Here is a 25513-nt window from a genome sequence, read left to right as displayed (position 1 = left end):
GATCGGCAAAGGGGTGGTCAAGCATCTGATTGCTTTGGCATTGCATCACTTTTTTTTATTAATACCATCCAACCAAGCCTAGGTTTAATTAGCCCCACAACAGCCCATGCAGTTTGTATGTAGCCAGCATCCTCCTTTCCCATGCCAATGCCGATAGCTCTCATCCATGGTAGCACTTGACATCTCTCTAGGTAGATTCTCAATTATAAGAGTTAAACATAGTTGCACAACTTTTTAATTATTCCTGAGAAGAGAATGCCTTGATAACATGCCCAAGCCCAAACCTAGAGCTCTTAAACCACCTAAAACTATATCAGGGCTGGGAATATTGGTTTTTTAAAAATCATGTTTTGGACCCTCTGATCTTTTAAAGAAGACTAAAGGTTACCATTATAATGTTAGGAATGACCACTCCAGACTTTTGTGACTGACACTTTCCTATACCCTTTGCAATCATATGCTTATCTATTCACTTATTCTCAGATATGTAGAATGATAGGTGACCGCTTTTTATCATGGTTATTTTATGTCATATCCAAATGAAGTATTTTTGTGACTAGGCTTAGTCTCAACCAACCAAAACAAACCCCTGTCTTCCCTGTTTGCCAACAAGGCTGATTGCCTTGCTAGAGCTACCTATGAGTCTACTCCGGGCTGTTACAGTTCTGGTAGCATTTTATTCCTGCTCTTATTCCTCCCTTTGGTCTGGTTTCCTCGATTCCTTCCCATGATCTCCCTGTGCCCCACTCTGTTACCTTCTTGTTTGCTGCGGGACCTCCCCTTCACACATCTTCCTATGGTCTCCTCTGACCCTGAACACTGCAGATCAGGCAGTGTTGCATGGAAACCACTGTTAAGTTTGCCTTCAGGTGATACCATCTGTCCAAATGGGGTGATCTGAGTGGCTTAACTCTTTTACCTTGAAATTTCAAGGGTTGTTTTTTTTTTAGACCAGGACCTGAGATTGCATCAGCCTATGTTATGTTGAGATATTGATACAATCAGGGTTAGCTTTCTGGAAACCAACAATATTTTAGAATAGTACACAAGAAAGGAACAGCTGAGGATATTTAAAAATCTAATAATTGATTGAAGATATTCCAAGACCTCTTGTTCAGAACTTACCCAATTATCTTCTGAAAAACTAGATATTACTGTTCTCATTGAGATATGGATCAACAAGTTTAACTGCCTAGCATGACCTCAAATGGACCCAAAGACTTTTAGTGTGTTTCATACCTATTCCAAGGCAGACTTATTTATATATCACAAGCCATGACCTTTTTCATCTATATCTGCAACTAATTTTACATAAAGACTTAGATATTAGTGAGAATGATTTTCTGTCTCAGTGTTTACTACCTACTTCTCAGTGACCTCAAACATTTAGACACACTAAGCCAGAGTTTTGTAAAATGTGCTTTCTGAACTTGTGACCTCCTCTTCTATTCTAGTCCTTTCAGTTCCCCAGAACCTATTCCCACAGGTAACTATCCTGATTGTCTGCAGGCTGACAAGTCCTTAGGTGTTCATTGAAAATTGAGACATTAGCTTATAAAAGGTATAACCACTTGCATTAATATTTGCATTGCAAAAGAAGTCTTAATGGGGAAATAATTAAGCTTTAAAGTTTGATATCTTTGAGGCAATTTATTCTGCCTGGAAACCTGTCAAATCTCACCACAGAGGCAGCCCCTGCTTGGCATCACCTTATCTGCCTGCACCTCATGCTGGCCACATGTACTTTCAATGTAACTCTGCAACCAGACTACTGAAGTGTAGGGTCGGATGTTTGGAATCCTATGTAACATGATCCCCCCATATTAAATCTTTCATGTTTCAAATTAATTTACTTGTAAATGATCTTCCAATATTTGAGAAGGTCAGCAGCCATCCATCTGCCCTTCTCCAAGCTTACAGACAGCTTATCCACTGACCCACGGTGCTTCTGTAACAAAATTCATGCATAGTGGAGGTAGGCAAGGCAATTTGTATTTCCTTGTACAACTTTGCATGTAAATGATCTATTCCTGGTGATTTTTACAATCTGGAAATCTAACAACCATGCCAGGTAAAACACAGTGAACTGCGGGAAGAAGAAAGTAAAGGACAGCAGACAGTTGGGACTTGGGATCCAGGCTTTGTGTAGAGGTCTAGGCAGACCATCAGGCAGTCAGCATTGGCTTTTGTCAGGAACCAACTGTCTAGAATGGGTAGGTAAGATGGAGATCAGTCCCAGGAATAGAGCTAAGATGTTTTAAAATATGGTATAATGGTTTAAAACACTAGAGTCAGACCTATACCTTGGCTTTGCCATTTATCTGTATGATATTGAGAAAGTTCCTTAACTTGGCTACACTTAAGTAGCTTCATTTGTAAAAAAAAAAAAAAAAAGGAATACATCTATACAGCATATGAAAGCAGTCTGTGACACAAAGTGATACCAACAAATGGAGGCTGAATTGTTAGCTCAAGAATGGGAATTGAGTATGGAGTTCACTGCAGAATGTTGATTCTTATCATGATAATTTAACTTTTCTTCTAATTCTTCCATGACCTAAAAACAGGATTGATCCCCTATCCCAAGCCAATGTTACATCTATCAGCCAGGGTTAATTGAAGTCTTTTGAGAGAAGAAAAGGGATGTGCCTCTGGATCTAAAACTATTTAAGATCAGGTGGATGGTTCCCAGATGTAGGTATGCCCAAGCATCACCTGGGAGCTTTCTAAACTCCTGGGACTCACCCCCAGAGGTTCTGACTCAGTAATTTTATGAAAAGGCTCAGTGATCTGCACATGTAATAAGCTCCCAAAGACATCCTTATATAGGTGACACTTTGAGAAACACTGGAATAGATGCTGACAGGAACCTGAGATAAGCTGATCACCATATCTGAGCACAATATTTGCCTACTTTTTCTAAAGTGAAAACAAAGAGGGAAATTAATTCACATAGTTGTTGTTTTTTATTTGGGAAAATAATAGTACAAATTTAAGTATATCTGAGGAGACTTTATTTTCTGCAAATATCTGAGGCATAGAATTTATTTATGAAGAATATTGAGTAATGTAGTTTGAAGTTTATGAAAAAAGTATATCACACGTCCACATTCATTTCTGGTTCATTGCTAAATGAGCATTTGCCAAAACTTGCCTGTTTAACTGTTTCCTCTGGGCTTATATATCTGGACAGACATTTTACTGATTCTCATATTCTTCTTTAGATATGTTGATACTGCCAATACACTTTCTTACCTGTTTGCTAGTCTGTCTCTTTAATAAGACTTTTAAGTTTTTAGTGCACAAGAGCTACCTTACTTAATAGTTCTTGTACAGCATATTATTGTTCTCATCCCCACACTGTCTACATAACATTTGATGATTCCATTAGATAAGATATAAAGAAAAGCTTCCTTCAAAAGTGCCATTTATTTCATTTAAAAAATCCTCCTATTTATTGAAAAAGTTTGAGATTTTTTCATTGAAGTTTGTCATTTGTGTAGTTTAACACTAGCCCAGCATTATGGTTCAGCATTGCATAACTATGTTAAACAAAGCTCTAGAGATTTAGAACTTTATTCACTCACAATTACTTCCTAAAACAAATATAAATTTATTGAAATTACTGTATTATTAATGCTACTAGAGGCCTGTTGCAGGAAGATTCCTGCAAGAACAGGGCTTCTTCAGGCCTATTCCTGCAAAAATAGGGCTTCCTGAGACCGGAGCGAAGCAGAGAAGGGAGCAAAGCCCACCAAGGCGGGCTTCGCGCCCTTCTCCGCTGCCTCGGCTCCTTCCCGTCTCTGCCGCCTTGGCTCCCTTCCTTCCCTGCTGCCTCGGCTCCCTCCTGTGTCCTCTACTTTGCCTCCCTCCCATGTCGGCCGCCTCGCTCCCTCCCTTCTCCACCACTTCATTCCCTCCCATGTCCGCTGCCTCAGCTCCGCTCCCGTCTCTGCTACCTCCGATCCGTTCCCTTCTCTGCCGCTTGGCTCCCTTCTGCAGTGCGTGGCTTCCTTCTACACTGTCTTCAGTCTTCGCTGGGCACCTGTGTATGCAAATTAACCGCCATCTTTGTTGGGTTAATTTGCATACTCTTATGATTGGCTGGTGGGCGTAGTGAAGGTATGGTCAATTAGCATCTTTGTCTTTTATTAGTGTAGATAGAAAATTATTAGTGTAGATTAGTGTTCAAAGGGTCAATTTTTGTAGTCTTTATACAAAAGCCTGTGGTCTCACTTCAGCAAAGCCATTTCTCAGATATGCACAAATAATTATGGTCCAAGTGGCTTGCTCTAAATATGTGATCCTTGGATGGATTCCAGAGACTCTTAACCCTTTGTGGTCCAATTTTATTTTTGGAATTCAAACAGTCTGGTCCAAATTAATTGATGGGATTGAATGTTAAACTGGTTTGCGATGTCGACCTCAGCCTCGATGTTGGACCTACTCCTAGTGCCTGATCTCTCGAGTCAGCCTCCACGTTGGACCGAAAAGGGTTAAATAAATGGATAGTAGTGTACTGAGTAGATATGCTGTCTTAATCAGTTTGGGCTGCTATAGCAAAGTCCCATAGACCGGTGACTTGAACAACAAACACTTATTTCTCACAGTTCTGGAAACTGAGAAGTGTGAGGTAAAGGCACCAGCAGATTCCGTGTATGGTGAGAGCCTGCTTCCTGGTTCATAGATGGCCATGTTTCCCCATAGATGGCAAAAAAGGTGAGAGAGGGCTCTCTGGGGTCTCTTAAATATATTTTTATTGATTTTTAGAGAGAGAGGAAGGGAGAGAGAGAGAACCATCCATCAGCTGCCTCCTACATGCCCCCTACTGTGGATGGAGGCTGCAACCCAACCATGTGCCCTTACTCAGAATCGAACCAACGACTTCTCATTGCATGGGTCTATACTGAACCAACTGAGCCACACCAGCAAGGGTTCTGGGGTTTCTTTTGTAAGGGCACTACTGCCATTCATGAGGGCTCTGCTCTCATGACCTCATCATTTCTCAAAGACTCCATCTTCTAATATTATCACATTGGGGTAAAATTTCAACATATGAATTTGGTGAAACACAAACATTCAGTTCATAACAACATGCCTTATAATTATCAAATGTCTTAAACAATCACTTGACAATCCTAGGTTGAAATCCATTAGCAATTGAATCCCTGGACAGTTATTCCGTGTGATTGCAGTGAGATCCTTACATGGTAAGTACGGGATGTGATGGGGCAGAGTTTGTAGGCAGACTGACCAGCTGCCTAGAACAAGACAAAACAGCTTCAACACAGGGCTCGGGAGTTGTCTGATATAAACAGATGATTGAGTACATTGAAGTGCTTGTTTGAGATACAAAGTTCTGTGCTATATAATGTGGGAGAAATACTGAGCCTGATATTTTTGTATGACAGGTATTAGTTATCACCTGATCTCTCGATATAGACCCTATTACTTGTATACTCTTAGGGAAAAATTTTGTAGTTTTTGCCTGTTAAGCTGTGAGTGACGTAAGCCACTAGAAAATTTAGAAGTTCCCTGTAAGAAAGGAAGATAAGCTGAGTGTTGAATGGGCTGATGGAGTATAACAGGAAAAACAAACTAAGACAGATGATGAATTCTTTCTTTTTTAAAAATATATTTTATTGATTTTTTTACAGAGAGGAAGGGATAGGGATAGAGAGTTAGAAACATCAATGAGAGAGAAACATTGATCAGCTGCCTCCTGCACACTCCCCACTGGGGATGTGCCCGCAACCAAGGTACATGCTCTTGACTGGAATTGAACCTGGGACCCTTGAGTGCGCAGGCTAATGCTCTATCCACTGAGCCAAACCTGTTAGGGCAGATGATGAATTCTGTCTACGCACATCTCAGGTCTCCTCCTCTTTCCTGGAGGACTCATAGTTCATATCATTAAAGAAACTCAAGTTGGGATCATTTTTAGAATATGCAGATGCAAAGAGCTATGACAATAGTAGGGCACAGATTTCTGGATAATGGTGTGTATCAAGGCTAGTAGACTATTAATCAGTGATAAAAACTCAGCATGGAGACTTCAGCCTTGGAGGAAGGGAGATACTGACAACTGGATGATGAATCAAGTTCATGATGCAGCCCAATTTTAGCTGCATCTGGGGACCAGAGTGCAATCTGAGTGCCAGTGACAAGAACTGAAGAGCATTCAAGCAAACTAGTGCCAAAGGATGGAGAGTCAGAAGAGAAAGGGCAACTGAGTATGCATATAGATACCTCCACCTTCAGGATCAGCACTCTTATGTCCAGACCCCTCTCAACAGGCTCAAGTCTCACTGCTTCAGGGCTGAGTGGGCTAAGCCTGTAGGTCACAATTCTTTAATGGCCACATTTGAACACTACAGGAGGTAGGGTAAAAGAGACAATGCCCACATACAGTCATTAAAACTTCATATTATCCAGCCAATTAGAGAATTTTTATGATTTTTATATAATGTCAACTTCCTTGCTACTATTCCTCCTGTCATTACGTTTTTGGTGTCTTATTTCTCTATTAATTCTTCTTTCCTTATGCCAGAAATAGAAAAATCTCTGAGATTTTCTTATTCATTATGAGAAACCTGCCCTGAGGATACAGCCACAAGGGTGGGTATGTCTTTCCCCTGTACTGAAAGTATTAAATCCAATTTCATTTTTTAAAAACTTCTAATATAAAATATATGATCTGAGTCAAAAATTCAAGCAGTATAGGAAAGCATAAAATGAAGGAAAATTCCCTGACCACACACTTCTGACACTCTGATTCCATAATTCAGAAGCATGACTGTTACTAATATTGTCCAATATATATTGAGTGTGTTAAAAAGCATAGATACAAATATGTGCCTTTATGTGTGTACACAACTTTCAAACACAAAGGAGATTATAGAATATGTGCATTTATTGTATACACACACAAATGCACATATTCTATACATAGTATTCTATATATAGTATTCTATAATCAATATATATTTTATGACTAGTTCTCATTACATTACATGAATTAATTTTTTAGTGAATACATTTGTATAAAAAGTATGACACATAGTTAACACTTGATAAGTGCTAAGTATAACAAAGCTAAGTATTTTAAGACAATCATTTTCTTGCTTGGCTCTATACTTTTTCAACTATATAGCATTCCTGGAAAATAAAGATTAGTTTTGCTTGTCTATAATTTTCAGATGATGAAATTTATACTTTATCCACATTTAACCCCAGTTTCTTAGCAACTCCATTTATACTTTATTCATTCTGTTTTATTTACTTCACAAACTTTATGTTTAGGAGATTGCCCATGTTGCCACTTTTAGCGGCCACCTATTCATTTTCTTTCTTCATTGTATTCTATTAAATCAATGAGTAACCATTTATTTACCCTGACACAATGTGGGTGTTTCGGATGCTTCTGTGAGCATCACAGCACACATTCTCAGCTTTAGTAGATATTGTCAAACTCTCTCCCAGAATGGTTGGACCAGCCTCCTGACTGAAAAATCAACTGTTTAAGGATTTTGATTATTTTGTCATGTATATTATAAGTACATTTTTCATCTTGTCACTTATGTATTGACTTTGGGGATGAAGACTTTCTACTGTGGAAAAATTTTTACTTTCTATATAGTCAAACCAATCTATTTTTTTAATGCTCCTATGTTTCATGACTTTCTTAGAAAGATATTCCCTTTTGCAATATTATCAAACTGTTTTATTTTCTTTTAGTACTTTTACAGTTTAAATTTTAATTTGAAATCATTTGGCCGAAACCGGTTTGGCTCAGTGGATAGAGCGTCGGCCTGCGGACTGAAGGGTCCCGGGTTTGATTCCGGTCAAGGGCATGTACCTGGGTTGCGGGCACATCCCCAGTGGGAGATGTGCAGGAGGCAGCTGATCGATGTTTCTCTCCCATCGATGTTTCTAACTATCTATCTCTCTCCCTTCCTCTCTGTAAAAAATCAATAAAATATATTTAAAAAAAGAAATCATTTGATCCATCTAACTTTGTTTTAGTGAATAAAGTAAGCATTTGATTAAAAAAAAATAGGATAGCCCATTATTTCCACACCATTTTAGCTATAATAAGAGAAAAAGATAATTCAATAGGTAGCTAATTAGAGAACTGGCATGCAAAACTATGTTTTTTTCTACATATGACAAGTTAAATAAACGAGGCATGTGGCCTGCCGGCACCAGTTTGACATGCTTATAAAAGGACCCTATTCACTAAAAATAAGAAAATATAAAATATATTAGAATAAGCTTAATGCATAATTCTCAGGAATTAGGAAAAAAGATAAACAATTGATGGATGATTAAAGGACACCTATATGCAATATCTTATTCTTGGATAGAAGGAATCAAGATTATAAAGCTAGATCTCTCTAAATTAATCTCTAAATCCAATGTAAACCTGGTCAAAGGACCAGATATTTGTTTTTGTTTGATTTAGAAGATAATTCTAAAGTTCATCTGGAAAAAAAAATGGAACCAATCAGAAAAATGCTGAAAAATAACTATTCATATCCTTAATTTAAAAATATTAAAAAAGCTAATGTAATTAAAATCATAAGAGACTGGTCCAGGAATAGATAAATAGAATCAAGAAACAAACCAAGTTGTAAATAGGATTAGAATTTAAAATCATTGAGGAAATATGATTAATAGTTCTAAATAGAAACTATAAGACAAAGTTCAAGTGTAATTCCAAAGTCCTTTAATCCATTTTGCTCTCACAGGAAAGAAGGCAAGGCCCTCCAGAGCCATTTAACTGCACTTATCCCTGATGAGAATGCAACTTTTATAAGATATAGGAATAATATCTGTTCCTACTCCCTCTGTTTCTTGTATTTCCTGTTTAAATTATTGGCTGCCACAAATTGATATTTGTCAAATTACTATTTATAACGGGACTCAGAAGACATGTTCTACTGTTCAGATCAGTCGATTTACATGTATATTTTAAGTATTAGGTCTTTTTACATTAAAAAATTATATATTGAATTATTAATCTTATTTGACATTTGGAGAAACCTCCACTCTATGCCCTTTACCCCCTAATTGGCTAATTTCTTCTTCTTGTCTATAATTTCTTCAGTCTATAAAGACCTCAGAAAATAAATGAATAGTTAAGAAAATAAAGAGTAAAAAAATAAGTAGTTTTATTATTCATTTATATTCAGTTGTTTAAAAGGAATCTCCACTTGAATGTCCTTGAAGCATTCAAAGTCTACAGATATAAAAACTCATTTTATTACCACCAGCACCACCCCCATAAAAATACCATCCAGCCCACAAATCAGTCAAACCAAGAACTTCGGGGTACCCCTTTCCCTCACTTGCCACTTTAATTTGAGAGGATTTGTGAAAGAAGCCCCCCTCCCCCAATCAGGCTAAGACAGTTTTGTGGGCTTCCTTCATTTTAAACTAAACCTCTGTGGTGGCCCTTTCCCCCTGCCTTTGTTTTTATTTAAAAAGAAGTAGTGAAAACATCCTCATGGGGTGCTTTTTAAATGAAGTGACTTGTCAAGGCAGAGACTGTGGCAGTAATCTGAAAGGCAGTAAATTTAGCGACCCTCACTTGTACTGACAGCCTGTCATGCTCTTGAAACATAAATAGCAGTGGAGACAAATCGCTGCTGTTTTCCTATTAAGCTTTGGCCCACTGGCCTTGCAGCCTTCCAGGGGCCTGTAGCCCAGCCCGGGAGAGGACTGCCTTCTAGAGCAGACATGAGCTCGTTCTGGTCTCTCCCGCTCCGCCTGGATGTGTACTCCCAACACTGCCGCTGGGACCCTCACTCCCACTGACATCTGTCTGCTTCACAAAAAGCCCAGAACACCCAGGGCCAGGATGGAGGGGTGCTGGTATACAGAGGGCCGCCATCCAAACTGAGAGTTGATGGTGGTGATTGATTCATTCATTTGGGTCTAAGAACAAGAAGCAAGTTGTTGGACTCCTTCCTATTACTATATGTGTTGATCCCTGAGCAACAGAAGGCTGCCCACCTTCTGTTAAATGGGAACATTCTAAGACTATCACTTTAGCTCATGCTCAAACCATTTCCTTTTCTGGCCTCCCCTCCGCCCCCCACCTTACTCCCACTTTTCTCTTCGTTACTTATTTATTGACTTTAAGCGAGAACAGTTTTCTAAATTGGATGGAACAGCTCCTTCAGCAGTGAGTCTAGCTGAAGAAGTGAGGCTGGGATTTGGGGGTGAGCCCACATAAGGTCACTGCAGCATCTGGGCCTGGAAGGAAAGGGCTAAGGGCCAGGGGGCGGTTATCACCTGCTTTGTTTTAATTACCTTTAAAGGCTACTGTGGCAGCCACAAAACTGTACCCGCCAATCCTTCCACGGTGCAATCGCCCTGCTGAGCTTAACACATTCGCTTACAAAATGTCAATTGATTTATGTGACTTTTGAAAGCAGCAACCGCTGGTCTCATACCCCTTGATATTTAATCCTCAGCCACGGCAGAATGGCTAATGACAGGTGGTGGAATACCCCTACAGTTCTGACAACAATGGTGAAAGATCGTGGTTGTTGCTCTCTCAGACTAGTGATTCTTTGTTCTGCCCTACCCCCTTCTTAGGAAATAGTCTAGAAAATAATCAACAGCTGCAGGAGTTTTCACTTCTATTGTATTGCAAAGGAGTCTTCTAGGTATTTCTTTTTACAGTTTTAACTCTTGGCCTCTTCCTCCCCACACCCCTGAGGTAATAAAAATGAAGAGAGACCGTGAGTCCTTGACCTGTGACATCATGCTACATCACACAAATGTTCTGCAGTCCCTACTACCATGTTTGAATGATCACCAGTGCATATATTAAACAGTGAATCCATATTTAACCCTAGTTTCTTAACAACTCCATATTTCTGAGTGCCTATCGAATGTGCTCCCCAGGATGTTCTAAGAAAAACTGATACCAACCACATCAAGAGTCAAGCTCATTATCTCCACTCCAAAATAAACACTCCTTTCTAATCGCCTTAGAAGTACCAACAGCATTCAAACCCAGGAAGTCACTAGCTTTCAACCTACACACTGCATTTAGAATAGATTTCTGCATACCCAAGAAAACTCAAGTGTACTACAGAGACCCCAGGGCGGTGAGGGTCCTAGTGTGGGGCGCACACTCCCTCTGCTTTCACAGACATTATGCCTCTTTCCCATTGAGCCCAGGCTCTGCCTCAGAATCCCTCTCAGCATCATGCCCTAGGCAGCCACTGTCAGTTGCTCAGGACTGATGAGGACTATTGGACATCCTTGAAGAACCATCTTCACTTTCACAGCAAGTCACAGGATGGCGTATCACAGTACATGTTAGGTCTCAGTGCCAATAAATTCTCACCCAGAGTCTCTGGTGTTGATACAGAAAGGACTTTAAACAAATAGAATTTTCATGGGATTCCCTGCTTACACATGTTGATCCAGAAAAGGAAGGCAGGAAGGGAGGGAGGAGAGAGGGAAGGATGTTATACAAAATGTCAATTTTACTCAGTACTTTGTGGATGCTGAAAGGTTTCACTGTACCATTATTGAGAAGCAAAGGTACTGAACATAGCAAATTCAGTCTTCATACCACCTCTCCCACCCTAGAGTATGTCCCGCTGTCCCCTCACTGCTTATCTCTCCTGTGCAGGGAGCTCTATTTCAGGCTGGCATTCCAGCCTGCCACACCCTCTCACAACTAGGCAACTCTGATTCTCTCTCCTGGTGATTTTCAACTTCCTGAAAACTCACTTCTCCCAGGAAGTCTTTCCTAATATAAGTCCACTCTACACTGCTCCTGTAGCTCCTTTGCTGGCTGCTGGCATTTATGTGTATCAATGCTTTATATTGTTGTTTCCCAGGGGTAGCTCTGTAAATAAGTGGGTGGGACTAAACTTTTAAATAACAACTTTTTTCTCGCTTATTGCTTTATTTGATTTTCTCAATAAAGAAATTAAGTGAAGAGTACAAACTTGAAAGCTGATGGCTGTCTATAACTGAGCTGCTTTGCTTTGGAAATGCCCCAACTATCCTGTTCTTGACTTCCCGGTATACTCAGAAACAGAAATCGACCAGATTCTGAGGGCTAAGAGCTCAGCCAACTCTAGTACCTCCTGGCATTCTAATGATGAAAATCGTCATGCCTCCTTAGGATCATGGGCTTCAAAAGTTCATAGACCTCGTTCAAACCTGGGCTCTTCCTTAGTAACATTATCAACGTGAGCACATTCCTTAAGGGCCTACTTTAAACGGGTTCCTGTGTTTCTTTGTCTTTAAGCAATCTTAACAGTACTGTGAATTAAATAAGGAAATATTCAAGTCACCCAGCACAGTGCCTAGAACATGTTTATTTAAGTGGTAACTCATTCAACAGTCATTCTGCAATATTTATGGAACAGACCAGCATCCAACATTGTGCTGTACAATGGGGTACAATGATGAGCAAAACCAGATGTGGCCCCTACAATGGAGTGATAGCTATTATCAATATAATTGCTCTTCAGAGAACCAAACATAGGGGATCCAGTTTTCCAGCCTAGCATTTGGAAGGGCAGAACAGTTTCCAAATACTGAAACCAAGTAGGTGGTAACGGTTAGGTGTTACTACAATAACAAAATGTCATGGCCCATGACTGGAAAGGATGTGTGGATGGCAGCCTCCAGTGGGTTGCTGAGCTCAAACTATGTCAGCTTGCTGATTTTTGTATGTGGAAGGAAAAGTGCAATAATGAATTGAATCTCTTTGGATGCCAGGAAAATAATGCCAGGGCATCCTTCATTTGGCCCATGCTTATTCGTAGAGCCAAAGCCATTTGTGGATCTTTCCTGGCACTGTGCTTGCCTCCGGTTTCTGGGTACTAACTCCACCCTTTGGGGCTGCAGAAGGCATGGGGCCAGTTTGTACACCCTGTTGTGTCTTACTATTTGATCAGGAAGCAGATCTACAGCAGAGTAACCTACCCCTTCTCTTCCATGTAGCTCGCATATCTTAATAGTCAAATGACTCTTTCTTTAGAGAACTTCCTTTTTTCATTTTTATTCTTCTCTTTCTTAAATTCATCTACATTATGTCACTTCTTTGCCCCCCCTTCCATTCTCTTCATACTTTGCTCTTCTCTGTGTCTCCCAATTTCCTATGATTGCTGCTTTTGGCAATTGTGCCTGTCCTCAACACCTGCCTTCTTTCAATCATGAATCAGTTCACTCTTCATGCCTTCCTTGATAGGTGATGAGAGGTAGCAATGAAGAGTGGATTCAGCCTTTGGACAGAAACATTATCAAACTCTAAAGCAGTGGTTCCCAACGTGGAGCACACATCTCACAGGGGGGCAATTTGATTTTTAAAGGGAGTAATTTGAGAATGAGTTATTAACAGTGAATTTTTTGCAGTTTTTATGGTTCTAGGGGACCTCATATATAGCATATAAATATACATTGTAACATATTTATGCATTTCAGTTCTCTACTATACATTTTGAAACTTTATTTGCTATTTTTCATATCACTTCATATTATTATTAACAATTTCTTAGTGATTTCTTCCTCAGTACTTCAAATGTACTTTTGTTCTTTTATTTTTCTCTTTCATGGATGCCATGTTCTTTGGAAGCTTATTTAGATCAAGTTCATGGCCCTTTGGGTGTCCTCCATGTGAATAGGAGTTCGTTTTTTTTAATAATAAGAACTATATGTCAAAGAGGGGGCATCAGGATTTTAGAGATGCTTAGATGGGGCATGGCCAAAAAAAGGTTGGGAACCACTGCTCTAAAGGATCTCTCAGGTGGGATGTGAAGCTGAGAAACAAAATCTTCAAAGGATTTGCAAAGACATGGCAGGAAATATAAAAACCCATTGCAGGCATTTTTTTTTCTAGATTTATTTTCTTTCTCTCTAGCTTCATTTTTTTGTTTTATTTTGTTTTTAGTATGTTTGTGTAGAATGTAAAGTGCAAAAAAATAATAATAAGAAGAAGAAGTAGGGAAATAATAAAAACAGGAACAGTTGAGTATGTCCTTAGGGGGGGAAACGTGAAATGTACTGTAAGAACAGAAACTTGTTATAGCATTTGAAGTTAGCACAGGCAACTTCAAATGACATAATTGATTCACAATCTTCTTTTCTTTTTAGAGACAGAAGTTTATAGCTTGCTTTTATCCACCCTTTTCACTCCCCTTTCAACCACCGACCCACACAAACACACACATGAACACACATACACAATCTGCAAAACAAGTTCCACTTGTTTGCTTTTCATTAATCTGTATGTGTTTCTGTTTATAACTATTGTGTTTACAGCCACTACTTGTAAATACTCAAATTTAGGTGAGTAAAGGGAATGTCAACCCCATTTCAAACACACATTTTCCTTTCAGTGAAAAAATGATCTACAGAGATATTATATTTATAAGACTCTTCTCAGAATATTAAAAAAAAGATTCATCAATTTTCTAACATATAACAATCTTTGGGATTCTACCTTTTCAAAGTCATAAAACACTCAAATTTCACAAGTTTCCTATATTTCATTTGTTGTATCTCAAATAAAATAAAAGAACAACAAATACCATAATTATTATTGAGGTAGTAAGTTCTTGATTTTTTTAAAAAAATAAAGGACTGGTTGTCATGTCCTGGGGAATTTTCAAGAATAGGTCTGCTCTCTTTAGTGAGCAAATATTTGGGTGCTAGTGAATTTGTATGTTGTTTCCTAAAAGATAGAGTGGAAGGTTATATGCAAATAAATAGCTGTGTGTGTGTGTGAATGTGTGTGTATATGTGTGTATGTGTGGAGAGAGAGAGAGAGAGAGAGAGAGAGAGAGAGAGAGAGAGAGAGAAGAAGAAGAAGAAGAAGAAGAAGAAGAAGAAGAAGAAGAAGAAGAAGAAAAGAGAAGAGAAGAGAAGAGAAGAGAAGAGAAGAGAAGAGAAGAGAAGAGAAGAGAAGAGAAGAGAAGAGAAGAGAAGAGAAGAGAAGAGAAGAGAAGAGAAGAGAAGAGAAGAGAAGAGAAGAGAAGAGAAGAGAAGAGAAGAGAAGAGAAGAGAAGAGAAGAGAAGAGAAGAGAAGAGAAGAGAAGAGAAGAGAAGAGAAGAGAAGAGAAGAGAAGAGAAGAGAAGAGAAGAGAAGAGAAGAGAAGAGAAGAGAAGAGAAGAGAAGAGAAGAGAAGAGAAGAGAAGAGAAGAGAAGAGAAGAGAAGAGAAGAGAAGAGAAGAGAAGACGGAAGGGGAGAGGAAGAGAAAGGACAGAGAACAGGAGAAAGTGAGAAAGGGAAGTGCCATGGAATTTCATTTTATTTACTTTTTTATAGAGAGAGGATGAGAGCTGGAGAGAACATCGATGTGAGATAAAAAACATTGATCTGCCTCCTGCATGTCCCCCACCAGAAATAGAGCCTACCACCCTGGCATGTGCCCTGACTGGGAATCTAAAAGGCAACATTTCAGTGCAGGGACAATGCCCAACCAACTGAGCCACACCAGCTAGATGTAAGTAGCTGCTTGCTTACAAATTCCTGCTTGACCTTGGAAATCTAAACAAACCAACATTTTGGCTGTGATCTCTACAAGTTTCACCGAAGCAGGGTCAGTACTGTACTCTGACGGCACTGGCTTGGAAGGCAGCACCTGGCATACTCTAATTGGAGTATTCCTGGCTGATTTCCTCTGTGTTAGGAAAGCTCAGAAGAGAACAGTTTTCTCTTGCCATTAGATCTATGACAAAATATTAAAAGAATATGTACAAGTAAACAGTGACTAAAGAGATATGCATGTTATGCACAGGAGTTTGAAAGGTGCATACACCGAGGGGGACGAGGAGTTATTGAGCCTGGTAACTGCATATTGCCAGGAGACACAAAAGCACATTAAGCAAAGGGGAATTTAAACTAAACACTGATCCCAGAATAAATATAACACTCGGCGATGTGAGCAAGCTTGTGGAAATAGGTTGAGATGTTTAAAACAGCAGAATATTGAAATTTTCATTTCAAGTAAACATTTATACAAGGGCAGAAAATGATATGAACAAGAGAAGAGCCCAAGTTGTAGCCACAGGGCTTCATTCCACAGAGAACTGAACCACAGGTTAAGGCCTGAGAGCCTTCTTAAGGCTGAGCGAGTGAAAGGAAATGGTGACAGGACACTTGGGTTAAGAGCAGCTGGTTAGAGTGAACTGAAAAAATGCAAAAAAGGTGTTTCCCATACAGGCAGACACTTTTGGAGCAAAGGGTGAGGAACAAGAGAATCTGAGTGCATTTTAGAATTTTGTGACTCAAGACTAACACAACACATTCTATGCCTTGAAACAAGCAATTGCAGTTGCTCAGATGAAAGAAATGGCATTGTTCTGTTTCCACCAGGGGCTCTGTTGTTGTCTCTGCACCTTTTTCTGAAATAATAACTGCACACAGCAGATACATCCTCAGGACATGACCAGAGGTGCCCCGCCCAGCCTTGTAGAGCAGAGTACCAAGCACATCTGTCCTTCCCCAGTAAAAGAGTATTCTTATTAGGATCATTAAAAGGGAGTGAAGGGGGGAGGGAGGGGATAGGGAAGAGATTAACCAAAGAATTTATATGCATATATGCATAACTCATGGACACAGACAATAGTGTGGTGAAGAAGGGTGGGAGGAGTTAGGGGAGGGGGGGAAGTGGGACATCTGTAATACTTTCAACAATAATGATAAGTTTAAAAAAATAGCAATGGAAGGGGGAAAAAAGGGGAGTGGAATTATACACCAGCTTCTCTTACAGAACTACTTAGCCACTTTTTAATACTTAGCTCTGTTCTCTTAAGCTATAAGATGTCTTGAACCTGACTCTAGTTTTTGTTTGTGTTTCGACATGTATGGAGTAACTAATCCTGCCAAACCTTGGGCTGGTTCATGGGGCTTCACAAGTAAAGCACGGTTCCTGAGCAATTTACAATGTGGTTCTCTGGCTTTTCAGCAACAGCAAAGCTCCCATTTCCTCTCAAATCACAGTGGATTAATGAGAAATTCTCAAGTGAAATAGGAGAGACAATATGTTGTGGGCAAAGTCCCCTGTGGATGCAAGTGAAAACATCTAGCATGAGGTGCTAGCAAGTACCGTATTTTTCTGTGTATAAGATGCCCCCACTTTTCCAACACAAAATTAAGAAATCAATATTTTAAACATTTTGAGTTTTCCTCTTAAGTCCTTCTTCTTTTGGGCATCTTAAGGAGTTGTTCTTCCTGTTTTCTCCACTGTCTGGTCATACACTCAGTGGGAGGAGGTCCAAATTGTCTCTCTGCAGCTCTGTTCCCATGCTCTTTTGCATAGCTGATTACATTCAGTTTGAATGTTGCTGAGTAAGACAATCACTTATCGGTATTTATCTCTTTAATTTTTGACATCTTTATGGGCTCAGAACACTGCAGTCCCTGTTGCATCTGTACACTCGCCTCTTCCACTTCCACCTCCAATTATGGCATCAGCTGACATCAGTAACAATAAGGCTTGTGATTGGAGGAAGCCTGTTTGACAAGGTATGGGCAGCTGTGCAAAGGCACAGCTCCCCCCTCGGCTGACTTCTGTGTATAAGGTGCCAGTCAATTTTCAATCTAACAATTTTAGGGGAAAAATAGCATGTTATACACAAAAAAAATACAGTACAAGAGTTTCAACTAGAGGATGCAAGGGATAAAGGCAGAATGACAAGAAGGAAGGCTCAAAGATGTTATTTAATAGTTTACATTTTCATCAGGCTAGTTTCTCTTTCCTGCATTTGAGTTGCACTTTGAGACTCCTCACTCTACTGAAACAGCTATGTATGTTGTGTGCTTGTGATGGAGGCAGCCAGAGAGTGGATGAGTTATCACGGGAGAAGCAAAAACGATCTTCCTGCTTTATGGGTGGGGCATTTAAGGGAAAACTCCCCCTTTATCCTCAGATAGGAATGGAGAAAATTCTTCTTAGAGATGTGGGTTTGAAAAGCCATCCTGTAAAGATCTGTTTTATTATCTGCTTATCAGGAAGAAATGAAATTATTAACACATTGACATAGAGGAATCCCAGGTCCAAAACCAAATAAATATTGTTTTATTTTCTCTAGTTCACCTTAATGTTTACTCTTATGGTGCTATCTTCCCAAACTGGTAGGGCCTTAGGTGGTACTGCTGCTAAAATTATATTTTTCTCTCCTGGAACTGGTTTATATCAGACATTCAAAATGCACGTTTGGGCCCTATTACTTACCATTTCTAGGTATTTTATAGGAGTTGGGAAGAATTCAGTGTTGTTAGCCATTTCTAAGATGACCATACTTGTTCTCTTTTTCTTTTACTCACATCTGCACCCACTTCGGAATAAGGTTGATGGGTGTAGGAAAGAAATCCTAAAACATTCTGAAACGTATTTAACTATTTTTTATTTACTACATCATTATCCTCAAAATCAATAATCATGTCTTACTGTCAATTCTCTCTCTGCACTACAGTTTTTAATGAGCTTACAATTTTTGGGCCTCAACAGTCAGAGCTGCCATGGGTCTTCAGAGTATTTATGTTTACTTTTATTTTTATTTTTTACAATATATTGATTTCAGAGAGGAAGAGAAAGGGAGATAGAGAAACATCAATGATGAGAGAGAATCATTGATTGGCTGCCTCCTACACACCCTCTACTGGGGATTGATCCTGCAACCCAAGCATGTGACCTGACCCGGAACCTTGCCCTCTTAGTCACACTCAGCCACTGAGCCACACCAACTGGGCATTTATGTTTAGCTAGAAGAGTCTTAGTCTCAGCTAGTTGACATGACTCTCAGTCCATAGATACAAAAATCCTGTCCATCTAATCCAATATAGTGGACTATTACCCTTTCAGAGGTTTCTGTTTCCATTTTTACCATATTCCACTTCTGTGACCTATGTAGTCAGGTCTGACTACTTGCTTGAATATGGAGACAAGAAAAGGGGAAACAAACATAAGGGAAGGGGGAAAAAAGCCTTTTATAAATAACTAGAGGCCCAATGCACGAAATCCGTGCAAGGGACTCGGCCCTTGCACCCCAGCTGCCTCACAGCCCCGCGGCCCAACCCCTGCCCACTGGTCATTCTGGAAGGTCCTTCCAGAAGGTCGTTCTGCCATCCAGTCTAATTACCATAATAGCACTTTATTATATAGGATATGCAGCTATATACTTATAAACGTATTCTAAAACACTTTTTACTAGAAGTGTGTGCTAGATAATATTTAGGACTTCAGAACCAAATAATTTTATATAACCATTGCTTTTTTTATTAATGGGATTACAAAGTTCCCTCAAAGCTAGTAATAGAGACATTGACAGAAGACTTAAGTTTGGAGTATTCCCGGCAGTTGTGTTATAGACTGTTATCAAAGAGGCTGTGTGTTCTATGGGGAGCCTAGTTAACAGGCTTAGTTGACATATTTGGACAATGGATTTGTCTCTGTGCTGTCTGGTATGTTGATATGATCATCAGGTAATTTCCAGAAAAGGGAAACAGCTTGTGGCATTTGAGCAGAGCTATTAATTGGTACCATTTAGTTTAGGATGACCGGAATGGCAGAACTATGTTCTTTAGCACTCTCCCAGCTGCTCTATTGTAACCCAAGCAGCAGTGGGGTTTTGCAACTTGGGGGTGAGTGGGCTTAATTTAGTTAGATTTGAAGTCCATAGTCCTTCTGGCCAAGCTCTCCCTGCTCAACCTCTTTTCTACTTTACCTTCTCTGTTCCCTTTTCCTTTTCTTCCCCCTCCACCTCTTCATTATTTATCTCCTCACTCCCTTCATGAAGGGAATTAAACAAGCCTGTCAATCCCAACTATTTAAGCCAGTGTTACTGAGAATGCACCATCAGCAGCACATTCTCATGGATCTGGCCCATGGCCTGGAAGTCTTAGTGACTGATGGAGTTTCACACTGAACAAGGAAGCCATAACTGCAAAATAGGGTTCTGAACGTGACCTTTGTGAACAGAATTCTACATACACTGGGGAGAAGAGTGACAGTTTCTCAAAAAAAAAGCCATGTTTCCTTCTAACACAACCTTGGTTGAAAGAGCTCATTGCAGTGTGGTGTGATCGATGATGTCAGCCCTTTACAACTTGTGTATACCTCCCCCCAACTCCCACTTTGTTCTAAGCCCTTAACCAATGACTGAGGGATGTGAATATATAATCCAGCTTCTAGCTTCTTGGTCAGGATGACTTGGAAGTAGGACATGTGCTATCCCCAGAGCTCCCCAAGGGATGGAGCCAGCTGGCCTTCTGTGAACTTGGCATTACACTGTAGCTTGGCTTCTTTCTTTTCAGGTCCCATCTTCCCACTTCCCCACCAGTTTTCCTGAGAAGACTTCCTCTTTAATAACTCCCACATGACTTTTTGTCTTGGAGTCTGCTTCTGTGGAGTTGACCTCAGACAAAGCACAGTGTCAGATGATTGAAAAGCCATGTAGATTATTTGCTTCTAAAAAAAAAAGGCAATCTGCTGCATATGTTAAACTTTAAAAACCAATCATACAAACTTCTGTTTTTCAGGAAGAGAATTTGAAGGAGAAGAAGAATATCTGGAGATCCTCGGCATCACCAGGGAGCAGTCAGGCAAATATGAGTGCAAAGCAGCCAATGAGGTCTCCTCGGCGGATGTCAAACAAGTCAAGGTCACTGTGAACTGTGAGTATGGCAGCAGGCTCTGTGTGCCCAGGGCCCTCCACCTGACATGAGCTCTAAACATCCCATTAGCAAAAGAACATTGCATTTCAAGCAGATGTTCCTCTGGTCAGGGATGCACATTTATACATTCGACACATCCAAGGGCAGGACTTGGCCTTTGAATTTGATAAATCAACTTGACCAACTCTAAATATAACCCATAATACATTTAACAATACACTCTGCCTTTTACTCAGACTATAGAATTAAGAAAACATGATCAGAGAGCACTAGCATTTCTGGCAATCACTATTCGAGTCTTGGTGGAGACCAAGGTCATACCACTTTGGAAAAAAGCAACAATTCATATTGGCTTTAAATGGAACTTTTACCTTAATGCATTGTTTGTCAGAGGGAATAACCCAAGATCATATTTTATCCTCTGCTATTTAACTAATTGGCCTTGGGAACAAATTCAAGCCACTGTGGTCAGAAACCATGTATCCCTGAGGGCTAGGATACATGATAAGTTAATTTTGGTTACCTATTTGTTGCAAAGTATGAGATTACTTTGGGCATTAGAAAGAAAGATTTCTCAAAGATGCATAGGTAAGTGGGCATATTTTGAACCTCTCAGATGAAAGAATCCTTAGATGTAGTTCAAAAGATTGGGGGAGGGGTGGCTCCATATGATATGTGTCACCTAAAAAAATGAATAAAGAGAATTTGTTTACCCTTTTCAGTGAGAAGTGATTTTCCACATCATTCAAATTCATTTTCACATCACACAATTGTGACTGGTGACAGAGACGAAGAGGTGTCCTGACAGTTCTTTCCTTCTCTGTATTTAATACATAGAAATATACACATATTCCCTACATACACAGAAATATACACATATGCACAAATAACACACAGAGGCACACAGACACAAAGACACAGATACAAACAACCCCTATTTGAAAGTATGCTTTAGACTGATAACTTTTTGTTATCTTAAGTCCTCCATGCCTTTACCTGTGTACCAGTGAGTCTATATAAATTCCTGGGGATGGTAGATATAATTTATTCCACTTTAGAGTTTCAGACACTGAAGCCCAAAGACATAAAATGGCCTTTCCCAGGTGACATGAGCAGCAGACAGAAGAGAGGGACACCGACTAAGTCTGATTCTAAAGCTCATGCTCTCAGGAAAAAGGGGAGGAGAAGGAGGAGTTATCAATTCTTATTACCTACAATGTGTAGCACTGGATGAAGGGATTTCCATTTGTCATTTAATATTCACAGTAAACTCATGAGATAAATATTATTGGTTTGACTTTAAAATTTGGAAACGGAGGCATAGATTGCTGAGGAAGCTTGCCTAAGGTGAGCCAGCCACGCCAGGCTGCCCTGTACCCAGGGGCCTTCCTCCAGCCTTGCAGCCTTCTGCACCGCATGCCTAGAATCCAGTAGCTGCAGCTCCACCAGAGACATTGATGGCACTCATTTCCGAGAAGCAAGGGGCTGCATTTGATGAGGTCTGAAGTGCTTTTATCCCTGAGCTGTCTGCAATTTTTTTTTTTTTTTTTTTTTTTTTAGTAACAGAGTTTTGAAATGTCAGTATTCCTATTCTTTTCCAGCACTGGGTGTGTTTCAAAGACACATTAATGATCGCAATGTCATAAAATGCTTTAGGACCTTTTTTTTCCCACATGAAAGACACTTTCTCTGGGTGTTTATACAAGTTGTAATTAGGTTAGTTAGCTTCTTTTGAGGAGTTATCAATTCTTATTACCTACAATGTGTAGCACTGGATGAAGGGATTTCCATTTGTCATTTAATATTCACAGTAAACTCATGAGATAAATATTATTGGTTTGACTTTAAATTTTGGAAACGGAGGCATAGATTGCTGAGGAAACTTGCCTAAGGTGAGCCAGCCATGCCAGGCTGCAGTGTACCCAGGGGCCTTCCTCCAGCCTTGCAGCCTTCTGCACCGCATGCCTAGAATCCAGTAGCTGCAGCTCCACCAGAGACATTGATGGCACTCATTTCCAAGAAGCAAGGGGCTGCATTTGATGAGGTCTGAAGTGCTTTTATCCCTGAGCTGTCTGCAATTTTTTTTTTTTTTTTTTTTAGTAACAGAGTTTTGAAATGTCAGTATTCCTATTCTTTTCCAGCACTGGGTGTGTTTCAAAGACACATTAATGATCGCAATGTCATAAAATGCTTTAGGACCTTTTTTTTCCACATGAAAGACACTTTCTCTGGGTGTTTATACAAGTTGTAATTAGGTTAGTTAGCTTCTTTTATGTACACACAGCTATTCCATCATCTTCCACCTCTTCTCTGACTTTTGGAGTTAAGATTTTATTTTCTCTTAATTGACCTTCATCTTAATTAGATTTCTGAAAGTCCAATCATGGAGTACATAGAAAATATTTATGCTTCCATTGTGTGGAACATCAAAGTGGTCTGCATTACAGATGGTTCCCCAGATCAAAGCCAGCCGCCTGGGCCCTTTTATTATTGGTGCAATTAGTCTGACATTGGTCCTTTTTGACTGTCCCCAAAGTGTAACTTAGAAGAGAAGAAAATACTGCTAATTTTCAAGAAAAGGCTTTTATGAAAATTTGAGCTTTTGCTAGTGATGAGTGAACCATAGAAGATTATGGACAGAACCTAGAGATTTAAAAAAAATACCTCATAATGGAAATCTAGTATAATGAGCTTAGTCAGACATACAGTAAATGTTTACTGAATGAGTACCTGGAAACTCACAGGTACACTCTGCCCTCTTAACATTTCTCCAAATTTTGCCAATGATGTTAGTTACAAAACAGGAAGTATATTCAAATATCAGTTTCCTTTGGAATCATCTTTTTACCAATATTTAATAAGCTGTATTTAAAAAAGAAGAAACCTTGCCCTTTGCGACAGCTTGGATGGACCTAGAGATCATTACGCTAAGTGAAATAAGCCAGTCAGAGAAAGACAAATACTATATGATTTCACTCATATGTGAAATCTAATGAACAAAATAAACTAAAAAAAAATAGAAACAGACTCATAGATAGAGAACAGACTGACTGCTGTCAGAGGGGAGAAGGGTTGCAGGGCTGGGTGAAAAGGGTGAAGAGATTAAGCAAAGAAAAAAACCTCGTAGACATAGACAACAGTATGGTGACTATCAGAGGGAAAGAGGAGTGAGAGGAGGTAGAAGAGAGTGTAGGGAGTAAAAATAGTGATGGAAGGAGACTTGATTTGGTTGTTAAACACACAATACAATATACAGAGAATTGTATACCTGAAACCTATATAATTTTATTAACCAATGTCAACCCAATAAATTCAATAAAAATTTTTAAAAATAAATGGGGAGAGGGAGGTAGCATTGTAAGTGTTTATAATACATTATAACAACTAGCCACTGCTCCTCTTGCCCTGCTCACACAACTTGTTCTACTTTAATGTAATCATATTAAAAAGATGAAGTCTCCAATGTTAAATTACATCACCAGGTCTGTCTAACAAAACTTGTGGTACAGAGAAATATCTAGTATCAACTTTGTCACTCCATCCAAGCTTGCCTACTATGAAAACTCCCCATTATTTAAACTGACCCCTCTTCCTTTTCAAAACATAGGGTTTTGAATTAGGTCAGGGGATCAGGATGGCTCAGATAATTAATGGCTGAATAGATTATTGTAATGAAATGAATCCTGAGTACCAATATATAAAAAAAATCCCAGTGCTGGTAATTATCTCCTACCAGCATTTTATTGATTCTTTTACTCAGTGGCTAACAGGTATTTGTTGCAGGGCACTGAGGAGCTAGAGCAGTAAACAGGAGAGACCTAACAGTTTCTCCTGTTTACAATAGCTCACCAGCTGGATTCTGCAATCTCTCCTTCTTCACTTCCCTTGATACTGCTCATGGTTGGTCTGTGGCATTACACATAGCCATTTGACACACAAAATCCATTTTCTAAATGGCAGGAGGTCCTGGAGTTTACAGAAGCTAAATTATTGACCTGAAATCTCTTCAACTAAATAAGCTTAGTAAAATTTTGTACAACAGGCAGGACTTCTGGTTTCTTGTGTCTTACTTACAGGATAGCCACTAATTTCTTCCAGATACCAGCCCTAGGGACAGCGGTCCTCTCATTACAGGTTCCATGTGTAATCCATCAATTTTAGTTCTCACAGTGCAATAAAAGTAGATCCACTTATGGGTCTGTCTCATCCTAGTGCCCCATACACTGAGGATAATATCTAGTGCAGAGTAAATGTCTAATACGTACAGCCTATTAATTTTATTTGGACTCTTCCTACCCTGGACTCTTCCTATTCCTGGAGAAATTCTTCTCAAAAGCTACCCCAGGAAGTCTTCCCCTCACCCAATGGCCAGATAATATTCCCACCTCCTGCCTTCCCTACTATCTCTCCCAGTAGGTGCACATTGTCACTCTTTATGACTTATTTTCCTTGGCTTGTGTCCCTTTGAACTCAGCTCTGCTGCCACCCTGGTGTCCAGTAATAACCAATCCAACACAGTTGCTGGGAGGTATGAGACACTGACATTTCTGAAGCTCCCCTTACATTTTTTTTAGAGGAGCAAGCTTTGCTTTCAGAGAGGAAGGGAGAGGGAGAGAGAGATAGAAACATCTGATAAGAGAGAATCATTGATTGGCTGCCTCCTGCACATCCCACACTGGGAATTGAGCCTGCAACCTGGGCATGTGCCCTGACCAGGAATCATTCTGTGACCTCCTGGTTCACAAGTCAATGCTCAACCATTGACTCCTTACATTTGAGAGCCCACTATTTTAGAAGAAGCAGAGGTTACTACTATGGAATACACAGTTGGAACTGGAGACATCTGTTGTCTC

General features: G+C 39.6%; 1 protein-coding gene across 2 annotated transcripts in view; it reads left to right on the top strand.

The window, feature by feature from the left end:
- Window positions 1-25513, top strand: part of LSAMP (limbic system-associated membrane protein) — a 663422-nt gene that overhangs the window by 591295 nt on the left and 46614 nt on the right. For both annotated transcript variants that reach the window (XM_005875321.2, XM_005875320.2), the window contains exon 4: window positions 20526-20660. In XM_005875321.2, the coding sequence (XP_005875383.1) occupies window positions 20526-20660 (135 nt within the window). The remainder of the gene's footprint in view (window positions 1-20525; window positions 20661-25513) is intronic.

Source organism: Myotis brandtii, unplaced genomic scaffold (assembly GCF_000412655.1).
Source record: "Myotis brandtii unplaced genomic scaffold, ASM41265v1 scaffold46, whole genome shotgun sequence".
Lineage (NCBI taxonomy): Eukaryota > Metazoa > Chordata > Mammalia > Chiroptera > Vespertilionidae > Myotis > Myotis brandtii.
The sequence above is the reverse complement of the archived record's forward strand: the minus strand, read 5'-3'. Positions and strand labels throughout refer to the sequence as shown.